This window comes from Corylus avellana, chromosome ca4 (genome assembly GCF_901000735.1).
Source record: "Corylus avellana chromosome ca4, CavTom2PMs-1.0".
Taxonomy (NCBI): Eukaryota; Viridiplantae; Streptophyta; class Magnoliopsida; order Fagales; family Betulaceae; genus Corylus; species Corylus avellana.
In genome coordinates, this window is record NC_081544.1 from 7,406,046 (window position 1) to 7,418,043 (window position 11,998).

The 11,998-nt window shown below is 35.7% G+C and overlaps 1 protein-coding gene across 1 annotated transcript in view; it reads left to right on the top strand.

Annotated features, from left to right (window-relative positions):
• Window positions 1-5,962: 5,962 nt before the first annotated feature.
• Window positions 5,963-11,998, top strand: part of LOC132177979 (probable glycosyltransferase At5g03795) — a 9,998-nt gene continuing 3,962 nt past the window's right edge. Inside the window, exons 1-3 of the mRNA XM_059590450.1 lie at window positions 5,963-6,232; window positions 6,312-6,607; window positions 6,693-6,758. Of these exons, the coding sequence (XP_059446433.1) occupies window positions 5,963-6,232; window positions 6,312-6,607; window positions 6,693-6,758 (632 nt within the window). The remainder of the gene's footprint in view (window positions 6,233-6,311; window positions 6,608-6,692; window positions 6,759-11,998) is intronic.

The following is an 11,998-nucleotide window of genomic DNA, read 5'->3' on the forward strand; positions in this document are numbered from 1 at the left end:
GTTTTTTCTGTGCAAATTGATCTTGTAAGTCAACCTCAAAATTTAATTATTCATAAAACAACTTCTTTTATAGACAAGTAAAATATGATTAAAATATATTTTACAGAAATTTTTTTTTTTATTTTGCAATCGTTTTATTTGGGCTCCCACGCTACTCCCCTACCACATTCATTCATTTGAAGGAATAAGTTAATTATTTGTTTTATATCGCAATCATCCTAATTTTAGTTACATTTTTTGAATTCATTATTAATACGTGGTTTCATCACACTACAAAAAAAAAAAAAAAAATTGGATTAGTGACGTATCTACAGTGCAAGATTTTTTCACACGTTACCATTTGGTGACGTGACAGTTTCTCACACGTTACTAAAGTCTTTAGTGACGTGTCAAATTTGACACGTCACCATTTAATAACGTATCAACTTTGACACGTTACTAAAGTTGTCAAAGTTTATTATTATTATTATTATTATTTTCCAGTTTTCAAATTGGTAACGTGTCAAGAGTTGACACGTCACCAAATAGTGACGTGTCAACTTTGACATGTTACTAAAGTTGTCAAAATTTTAATTATTTATTTTTCAGTTTTCGAATTGGTAATGCTTCAACTTTTTTTGTTTTTTTTTTTTGACAACTAAAGTTGTCAAAGTTTTATTTATTTATTTATTTTTTCAGTCTTTGACAAATTTAGTAACGTATCAAAGTTTTATTTTTAAAATTAAGATACTAGTGACGTGGCACACGTCACCCCATTGGTGACGTGCCAGCTGGACACAAGTCACCAATGGGCATTGGGAACATGCATGCACCAGCTGGTTTCCTTCTTTCTCTCTTTTTCTTTCTTCTTCCCTCTACTTTTTTCTTCCTCCCGCGTGCTACCTTCTTTCTTCTTCTCTTTTTCTCTCTGCGCTATCACGCCCAGTATACCCAGCCCCCAGCTCCCTCTTCTCTCAGATGGGAAGAAGAAAAAGAAAAGGAGAAGAGAAGAAGAAGAGAAGATAAGAAGAAAATAAAAAAGAGAAGAGAAGATTTGATTTTTTTTTTTTTTTTTTTGATGTGTTTGGGATTTTGAAATTTTTGTTGTTGCTGGGTTTGTGTGTTTGAAATTTTTCTGGTTGGTTTGGTTTGATTTTTCAGGTTGAATCCACTTGAAGAATGGACATTGTATACTCTAATAGGTAATTTTTCTGGTTGATTTTTCTGTCATTTATCTTAGCTTTTAAATGTATTGATTTTTCTGGTTCTTTGGTATTACAGGTTTTTGATTTTGAATACTCTCCAACTCCATACAGTGAGTGAGTAGTAAAATTAGATTCCAAATTCAAAACTTTTGATTGATCAATAGAAATTTTTGAAAAATTTTGCTTATTTGTAAACAAAATTTTTTTTACATGTAAACAATTTTATATGTATATAATTGAAAATTTTCAATTATTTTTGTTTTCAATTAAATTTTGATTTGCTGCTGGGGTTGGGTTTTTGAAAATCAGATTCCATGATATTATTTGAAAAAAAAAAAATTATTTTTTGATAATTTTTTAAACTTTAGTAACGTATCAATTTTTGACATGTCACTATTTAGTGACGTGTCAAATCTGACACATTACTAAAGTTTTAGTAACGTGTTAAGTTTGACACGTCACCAAGAGTGTGCGTTTAAGAGGCTTAAAAGTATGTTTAACTGTCAAAAAGTTCGTTTGAAGAAAAAAACACATATTTGGTAAAAAAAATTAAGTGTTTGTAAGGGTAAAAAACACCAAAAAATTGCCAAAATCGCATTTTTTGTAAAAACTTTAAAATGTAGTTTTTACCAAAAGCGCTTTTTGTCTGAAAAGTTTTATTTGTCAAATACAATCTAAGCCTTTGGTGCTATTTCACCGCTACTTATTATAACGGTTTGAGACTTTGACTTAGGGTTCTAATGCTTGCCCTCTATATAATGATTGTTTACTTTTATTGTGTCCATCTAATTGCTTTTATATGTCCCTCTGCAGTTATCTTGTCAAAGTATCTGAATATTCCATTCTATAATATTCTTGACTGGCATAAATTTTCAATATTACTCGAGGATGATTATTTGCTTAAGGACACGCACTATAAAAAAATAATTTTTTTTTTACTGAAATTTTTTGACGTGTCATTTTTTATACGTGTTGATTGTCAGAAGCGTAGGTGTCAGCAAAAATTTTTTGCTAACGTGTTAGTGGGTAGAACGTCAGAATTTTCTAACATTCTACTGTATCACACGTAAAAAAAATTTAAATTTTGACGTGGTAGAGATGCCACATTAGAAAATTTTATGACGTGGTAGAACTCCCACTCAGAATTTTCTGACGTGGTATCATTTACCACGTCAAATTTTTTATTTATTTTTTAAAATTTTTTCTGGAATTTTTTTTTTCAATGAAAATATTTATTAATTTAAATTAATTTTCAATTAAATTATTTTTTTTTTAGGAATTTCTTTGCACCCCACTCGAGTGGTGCAGAGATTTTTGTTTTTTTGCACCACTTGAGTGGTGCAGAGAAACGAAAAATTTTCTCTGCACCTCTCTATCTTCTTTTCTCAATTTTCTTTTTCTCTCTCTTCTTTTCTCTGGCCAGCTCTCCATTTTCTCACTCTCTCTCTCTTATTTTTGATCTCCATTTTCAAAAACCCAAATCGAAACCGAAAAAATCTTCAAAAAATAAAAAACCCAAATCAAAAAATCAATTTGAAAACTCCAAAAACCCAAACATCAACCTAAAAATCTTCTTATCTTCTAGAAGAGATCGATCTTTTTTTTTTTTTTTTTGCTTCTCTTCTCCTTTTCTTCTTCTTCTTCTTCTTCTGCTTTCTTCTTTGATCTGCTGCTTTCATTTTTTCCCTTTAGATCTAGAGGGAGCTGCTGTTAGGGGTGGGCAAAAACCCGCCCAACCTGCAAACCCGCCCCGCCCTGCTTGGGTTTCCTGTGTTTTTTTGCGGGTTCGGGTAGGATTCTTTCAACCTGTGCAGGGTGGGTCGGTTACCCGACCCGTCAGCCTAAGTATAAAAACTAAAAAACCCTAACCTTACAGCCTCTCTCTCTTTTCTTCTACGCCGCCTCCCCCCTTTTCTCTCCCTCTTGCTCCTTCATCTCCCTTGCTCTCTCTCCGGTGTGTTCTCTCTCTCCGCCTCTTGTTTGCTTCTCTCTCTAGTCTACGTTGCCGCTCCACCTCCTTAGATCACTACTATTGCCCCGCTCCCACCTCCACAGACCACAATCTTCTAGATTCAAGTTTTTTTTTTTCTCTCTAGACCTCTTTCATGAATCATTCTTTGGTTTTCTTTTTCATTGTTTATAGGTTTGATGCAAGGTTGTGTATGTTTGTTTGTTTCTCGGGGTTTAGAGAGGATTTGACGAAAATGGAGGAGAAGAAAGAGGATCTGGAAAACAACCTGCACAACCCGCAATACCCTCCCCAATCTGCCCCGCCCCGCAATACTTGAACTCGCACGGGTATTGTTGTCTGTGGTCGGGTGATGGGTTGAAATTTTGAAACCCGCAGGGTGCGGGGCGGGTTGGGGAAAAGGCGGATACCCGCCTTGCCCCGACCCGTGCCCACCCCTAGCTGCCGTGCAGTGTGCAGAGAAGCAGGGAGATTAAGAGAGGAGAGATCGAGAGAGTGTGCGTGGGGGAAATAAATTAATGAAGAAGCTGCCGTACGTGCAGTGTGCAGAGAAGGGAGAATGAGAGAGGAGAGAGAGAGTGTGGGGGAAATAAATGAAGAGGGAAAGAATAAAAAGAGTGAAAAAGTTGAGGGGAAGCAAGAAGAGGGAAAAATTTTAAAATCTCGCCCATATTTTTGCGACATTGATATTTAGGGTATCGAGGGGTTTTCTGACGTGCCATGTGTGGCACATCAGGAATTCCTGACATGCCTGACGTGCCACACATGGCACATCAGGAGTTTTTTTTATAAAAAACTAAAATATAATTAATATATTTTAGATGAAGAGCAAGGCAGGCGTCAAAAAATTTAGAAAAATTATATATATATATATATATATATAATAATGTTCTGAAGTGGTAATGTGCCACGTCAGAATTTTCTGACGTGATGCATGCACTGCCACGTCAGAAAAATTCTGACACGGTAAATGCGGCCACGTCAGAAAATATATAATTTTTAATGTTTTAAAATTTGTAATTTTTTTCTGACGTTGGAGTATTTAACAAGCCGGAAAATTTTGATGTGGTACTATTCACACGTCAGAAAAAAAATTTCTGACGTGGTAAAATTCCTCATAAAATTAATGACGTGGCAACAATACATGTACGGTAGCCACGTCAGAAAATCCTTTTTCTTTGGTAGTGACGCGTAGAGGTATACAAGCTGCAGATTTCAGCAGATTGCTAAACAACTTGCACAGGGTAAAATTTCACAGCTTGCATTTGAAACTGACTTATTTTTGAAATGTTTTAAAGCTTGGATCATTAGAAAGTGAGTTGTTTTCGAAAATCTGCTCCCTTTGTGAATCAGGTCCAGAAGTACTTCCAATGGAACTCACCTCCAGCCAGATTCGATGCATTCCACATGGTCATGTTCGATCTCTGGCGGCCCCGTCTCTGAAGTCTGAATGACTGCGATCAGTATCAAGACATGAGCATATGTGTTTGAGATTACGATTTTGTATGAATAATCCGCCTTAAAAGAAATCACAAAAAATAAAGTGCTTGAAATTATGTTTTAAAAATGATCGCATCATAACCTGATTATTCCTGTAAAAGGTGATAACTTTTATGCAGGTTACTAAAAAAACAGAAATAATGCAACTCCTTCTCAAGAATTGCGTTGCACTCTATAATAGAGTGAGCGGTTAGAACAAGCGTCTTTGACTTTGTCTTTCTTTTTGTCCTGCATAGGATTTCCACCCAAAACAGGAATACTTCCATAGATACGATCAAGTCATACACCTTATATTTCATTAGCCTCCACGTGCCACCCAATAGTAGTATCGTTCTCCCCACACCTCCCCGCCGCTACTTACACTATTGTTGCTGATGTGTTTTGACGTCTAATTAAGTTGTGTATTACTTGATTTCATTTTTAGTAATTCTAAATACTCAATTTTAATCATATTTTTATTTTTTTAAAGGCTGATATAAAAGATAATGGACACTGCTCTATCAACTTAATAGAATTTGAGTTAAGTATATAGTATTAAAAAGCTAAATAGTGCGCTGATCGAAAATTTATATTGCATAGAATATTCATTCTTTATAATGTGTATTGAGTATTAATGTTATACAAACAATCATACATATGGGATAATGTGGTAGTAAAAATCAGCCACAATTTTTTTTTTTTATAAGACTAAGTTAATGACTAATTTTCATTTATAACAGTCTATTAAATAGTATCACTCACGTAATACCCTAATCAATATCAAAAAGTGGGAAGTTCATATATCATATCATTTATCTCCAGGAACATCTGGGACTTTGGATTATATTAACATTTTGTTTAGGTTAATCAAAATGGAACGACGACGGTCGACGTATAATAACAAGTAGTTCGCTCACAAAGCTCCAAAGAGATTATCAAGTTTGCAAGCCCATAGAGTAGGTGTGGAATTCGACGGTCCAGATTCTACTGGACCCATGCATTGATTGATTTATATTTCCCATAAATAAAACCCAATTTAATTTCCAAATCTTGTAACGAACCTAACCAACAGAAGAACCGAACGCTACCTTTCTTTGCCCGCTCAAAAAATAGATCACTTTCCCGAGAAAACCCATCCAAGAAAAAACGAATCATGCTCAGGAAAGTACGTGCCAGTACTTCTTCACTCCCGGCGCCACGGCCACGCAACCATCCACACGAACCACGCCGGCCTTTCGCAGAATGTATCCGCATCGCGATCATCATCCCCTTAGCGGTCTTCCTCGTCCTTTTCTGCGGTAGGATCTTCCTCATCCGCATTTTCACTATTATGTCCAATTGGCGTCAAGACTCCAAGGTGTTTGACTTTCCAGAGAGTTTCACGCGGAACTACGAGCGAATGGAGAGGGAATTGAAGGTCTACATCTACCGAGACAGAGACCCCGGCGCATACTTTCAGTCGCCGAGGGAGCTGAAGGGGCTGTACGGCAGCGAGGCCTACTTCTTCAAGAATATAAAGGAGAGTCGCTTCCTCACCACTGATCCTCTTCAGGCTCACCTCTTCTTTATCCCCATTTCTTGGCATCAAATGCGCACCCAGGTACTTAATTAGCTCATTTTGCAAAGATTGATTTCTTTGTTTAATTATGTATTTTTTGAAAAATATTCTTTGACGGCAGGGAACAAGATATGAGAATATGACCGTTATAGTTGAGAAATATGTGGAGAGGCTAATCTCAAAGTACCCCTATTGGAACCGAACTCAGGGTGCTGATCATTTTTTTGTGATATGTCATGACAATGGTGTGGAGGTTGCTGAAGGAGTTCCATTGCTCAAGGAGAATTCAATTCGACTTGTTTGTCCGGCTAGCTATGATTCTCATTATATTCCAGACAACGATATTGCCCTTCCTCAACTAAAACAATCATTTTCTTGTTGCAGCCCAAATGGAGGAAATGCCCTGCGTAATAATAGGTAACTCAGGATCCCTTCTCATCCCTGTTTGGAAGGATTTCATATCATTTCAATGGAAACTTTGGTGTCTCTTTGAATGTTGCAGGGCAGCCACTATGGAACGTCTATGGAAGGATGAATCTGAACGTGTGTGGAATGATACTGTTGAAGGGTATTAATTTGCTACTTGATAACAAAAGTTATAGGACAAAGTTCTGCATATGCCCTCAGGGATTCCCATACTATACTGCCCTTATAGCTGACTCCATCCGTTATGAATGTGTTCCTGGTAATATATCATCTTCCCCTGGGGTTCTTTTATATATATATATATATGCAATGGTTTCATATAAATTACTCTCTCTCTCTCTCTCTCTCTCTCTTTTGTGTGCAAATTTGTGCATTACTCTTATACATGTTACAACACATGTGCTTCTCTTCTACTATCTACAAGAATGTTTGCAACAAATTAATTGAACTGACTCATTAGTGGACTAGTAATTTTTTATGATGTAACGGTGAAAATCAGTCATTAGATCAATACTTGAAAAAAAATAATTATAGGCTGATTTCTACTAGCATATAATCTCAGTTACGTACATGACAGTCATAAAACAATATAATAAATAACATTAATCTTTCTTCAAACATAAACAAAGCATGCCAAATGACTTTTAAGAGATATAGTGCTATCGATCTTGTCGTTGTAGCTCAATATTGGGGGCTTTGATGTTTTTCTTATGCTTTTTTGTTTTCAGTTTTCGAACAAAAATATTATCAAACAACCCAAAACATAAAATAGTTACAAAATTCTAAAAATTATTTTATGGAGTAACTTCATTTTAAACCCTTGAATTACCATCGAATTTTGAGAAACCCCCAAACTTCAAAACCTCTCAGTTTGAACCTTTGAATTTTCAATTGCAGTCAATTTGAATCACTCTGTCAGATTTTAAACGTTAAAAGTGAGACAATGACGTTTATACCCCTGACTTTTTTTATAAAATTTCAAATTAATGTTTTTTAAAAAATTATTATTATTAAAAAAAAAAATCACAAGGTGACCCACGGTTGGGCCACCTTGTGACCCTTTTTTTTTTTTTTTTTTTCTTCAATTTTTCAATTTTAATAAAAAGAAGATTGAAGGATAATTTTGTCTTTTTAAGGGTTTTAACGGCAAAAATTGACGTAGGGGTTCAAATTGATTGCAATTGAATGTTCAAGGGTCTAAATTGAAAGGTTTTGAAGTTTGAAGATTTCTCAAATCGGGTGGTAATTAATTTAGGGGTTTAAAGTGAAGTTACCCATTATTTTAAGTTTTATATACACTTTTTCAAATCAAACACAAAAGAACATTAACAGTTGAATAAACTCTCTATCTAATGAAGCTTTTATGTGTCTTTTTGCAGTTATTTTTTCAAGCTACACGGATTTTCCATTCAATGATATTCTTCACTGGAATAAATTTTCAATAGTACTGGACGAGAAAGATATATATAAGGTTAAGCACATTCTTGATGGCATACGAGATGCAGATTTCTCCATATTGCAAAACAACTTACTCAAGGTAAAACAATTTATATATCCCAAATTAAAGTTTATATTTATAATTAATTTAATTAGTGTTTTAATAAAATCAGGTCCAGAAGCACTTCGAATGGAACTCACCTCCACTCAGATTTGATGCATTCCACATGGTCATGTACGGTCTCTGGCTGCGGCTTTAACTTATCAATGACTGCAAATCCCTACTTTTTTGTTGTTCACTGCATGTTTCTCACCATTGAAATTCTTTCTGTACAATGGTGAGAAACATTATTCTGAGATATGGAATGTACAAAGATTTAACCAGTTTTCTTTTAATTTTTTTAACCGTCATCTTTTTTTTTTTATTTTTTTTTTCTTAGCAATAAAAGGACATCTATTGATTATCGAATGCATCTATGATTAATTCTCACCATTGCATGTCAGGAAAAAAAAAAAAATTTTGAAATTCTTTCCCTATACTACGTACGTACTTACGAGAAGATTAACACTCTTTCACAACCTTGTGGAATAAGCCAATAAGGGGTTGTAAATTGACACAAATGTAGTTCAAAAATCACTTCTTCCGTCTGATAAAAGGAAGTTTTTTTTTAAAAAATTTATTTATAAAAAAGTAATCATTTTACTAATTGGTCTAAGAAAAAAAAAAAAAAAAAAGAAGCAAATTCTTACAAATGGTGTGAAAATGATCATATTAAGATAAGTGTCACACGGCCACATCATTTGGTAAGGAAATTCTGTTATTACTTTCAACCAAACTTAGACTAAAATGGAGCACCATTTGTATCGAGATAATCCAATTGAATGAGGGAGGCAAAACAGGAAAATGATCCTCTCCATTTCAACTCCCCTCCACTTCGGAAAAGGATCCTCTCCATTTCAAATCTCTTCCATTTCTTCCATTTAGTGCATTTTGAAAGGTAGTACATTTAATTCACTACCATCATTAAAACTTTTAGACAACACTAATCTTAAAAATGTACTAAATGGAAGAGCTGAAAGGCATTTGAAATGGAGATGATCTTTTTCCGACAAAACAGCATTGGCACAAAGTAGTCTACCAAAAAAAAAAAAAAAACTCAATATTTTGGGCTAGCTAGTTTGGCAACTCCCTTCCCTTATTTTCACTTCTCAAAAAAAAAAGAAAAAAGAAAAAAGAAAACAAAGAAGAAAAAATCATCTTTGCAAAACTTCTTTTTTTGCTTTTGTTGTGCAAAAAACACACGCGATCATAATTATGGTTAAATAAGGCGAGAACAATCATACAAGATAACACTAAGATTTAAGTGGTTCCCTCAATGTGAGGTACGTCCACTAGCGGAGGCAATTACGAAGAAATTCACTATGAAAGATGGAGTACAAAATATAGTAGAAAGAAAATCACTCAGACCCAAAACCCTAATACACTCAAATCTCACTATCACACAATAGAAATTATTCTTAAAGGAGAAAACAAAAGACAGGAATACAAGCTCTTCTTTTGCTAGGATACGATGACGGTTGGTCTTGTTATTTCTCTCCCTTCACAGTAGCACCCTTTTTTTTTCTCTCTTATTTTGGCTCCTCAAAAATCAAGAAGAAAATAGTCGGCGCCCCTCTTTTATCACACATAGCAGCCCACCTTTTATCCTCTTCTTTGTGCGGCTCTGTGATGCGTATTGCACCATAACACTACAAAGTCACTACAAAACTTTGCTAGCTATTCGGCGCACTACACATGGTCTGGTTCCTTTATATAGAAGCTAAGGTCGGTTTAGGCAATCCTTTTACAAGTAGAACTCCTATTCCAAGTCCAAGTCAAAGTTGGAATATTTGTTTCCAAAACCCACAAGGGAAGGAAAGATAGTCGGCAACCACACAAAGCAAAAACCAACACTAAATGTTGTAGGACCCACAATGATAATGATGGATTATAAGTCACCCATGTCAACAATCTCCACCTTGACTTGAAACTCATTAAGTTGCAACAAAACGAATCTCCTTCTAATGTCTCCGCCCAAGCCCCTAAGGGCTATCACAATCCACGAGTGTCATTCAAGTCCAAGCACCTCTTGAACTTTAGTATAGGACCTGGTTTAGACAGACTACCATGCTTCTCTGCCAGTCATCTAGGCCACACAGTTTTCTCTGTTGGCTCTTTCTTTTTGTATACCCATCTGCACCTTTTAGCTTTCTTTGCCTTGAGCAATTCTGTCGATTCCTAAGCTTTACCTTTCTATAGTAACTCCACCTTTGTCGGCATGCCAACAGACGATGAGACTCTACTACCAACTGCCAAAGCAAAGGAAACCATGTCTTCAAATCCATACCTCTCCGGTGCTTTTCGATCACGTTTCTCTCTACCTCTTGCTAAAGAATAAGGCTCTTCTTAGTGTGCTAAATCTCTTGACAATTATTCGTCATTACATATGTCCGTGAGTGAACGCTGTTCATCAAGCTTCACCTCCACGACTTGTTTCCCTTTCTGACTCTTAGTTGATACTTCATTCTCACCCTTTCTTAACATATATGCCTCATCAAACACCACGTCTCTACTGACAATCTTCTTCTTTGAGACTGGATCCCAGAGCCTATAGCCTTTAACACCAGATTCCAAACCAAGACAAATACATTTTCTTGACTTTGAATCTAATTTCGATCGTTCTCCACTCTACAGATAAATATATGTCAGACAACTAAATATTCTCAACATAGAATAATCAACCGGTTTACCTGACCATACTTCCTCTGTAATCTTGAAGTCTATCCCAGCAGCTGGAAATCGGTTGGTGACGAGGCATGCATAATTAACTGCCTCAGCCGAGAAACCCTTTGGCAATCCTGCACTCAACCTCATACATCTTGCCTTTTCCAATAGTGTTCTGTTCATCCTTTCGGCAACTCCGTTCTACTGTGGAGTCCCTCTCACTGTGAAGTGACGAGTAATGCCTTTTATTTTGCAAAATTCCAATGATGCAGTGTCTTTATACTCTAATCCATTATCGGATCTCATATACTTCACTCTTCTTCCAGTCTAATTTTCCACCTGTGCCTTCCACTACTTGAAGATGGTGAAAACCTCTGACTTGTGTTTAATGATACACCCAGACCTTTCTTGAGAAATCATCAATAAAACTAACAAAATAATGTGCACCTCTGTTTGATGGCACTGCCACTAGTCCCCAAACATAGTCGAGAACACCTTTGCTTGTATGAGACGCCACCTTAAAGCTGACTCTTTGTTGCTTCCCATATAGACAGTATTTGCAGAAACCCAATTTACATGACTTCACACCTTTCAACAAATTCCTCTTGTGAAGCTCAAACATACTGCGCTTGCCTAAATGACCAAGCCGTATATGCCACAAAACTGTGTTATCATTATTTAGTTTTGCCGAGGTGGACACTATAGCTCCACCTATAACTGTGTCCCCGAGTAACTTATATAAATTGCCAATTTTCTTACCCTTCATTATCACCACAACACCTTTAGTTATTTTCATAACTCCATTTTTGGCTGAATAACCATAGCCCAACGAATCTAATGTGCCTAAAGATATCAACTTTTTCTTAAGGTCGGGAACATATCTAACATAGTGAGTATCCTGACAATCTCATCAAACATCCTAACTTTTATGGTACCTAGTCCATTGGCCTTACACCTAGCATCATTGCTCATTAGTACTGTACCCGCATTACAGTATTTAAATGTGTCGAACCACTACCTATTTGGAAACTTATGATATAAGCAAGCTTAAGCTTAAGAAATGTCAATATCTATTGCCCAAGGTTATTCTCACAAATGTCAATATCTTATTTTACTTTTATATCACATCAATAACTTTTTACTACTATTCAAACAAAAATGTTTAACTCTGCATGATTTAG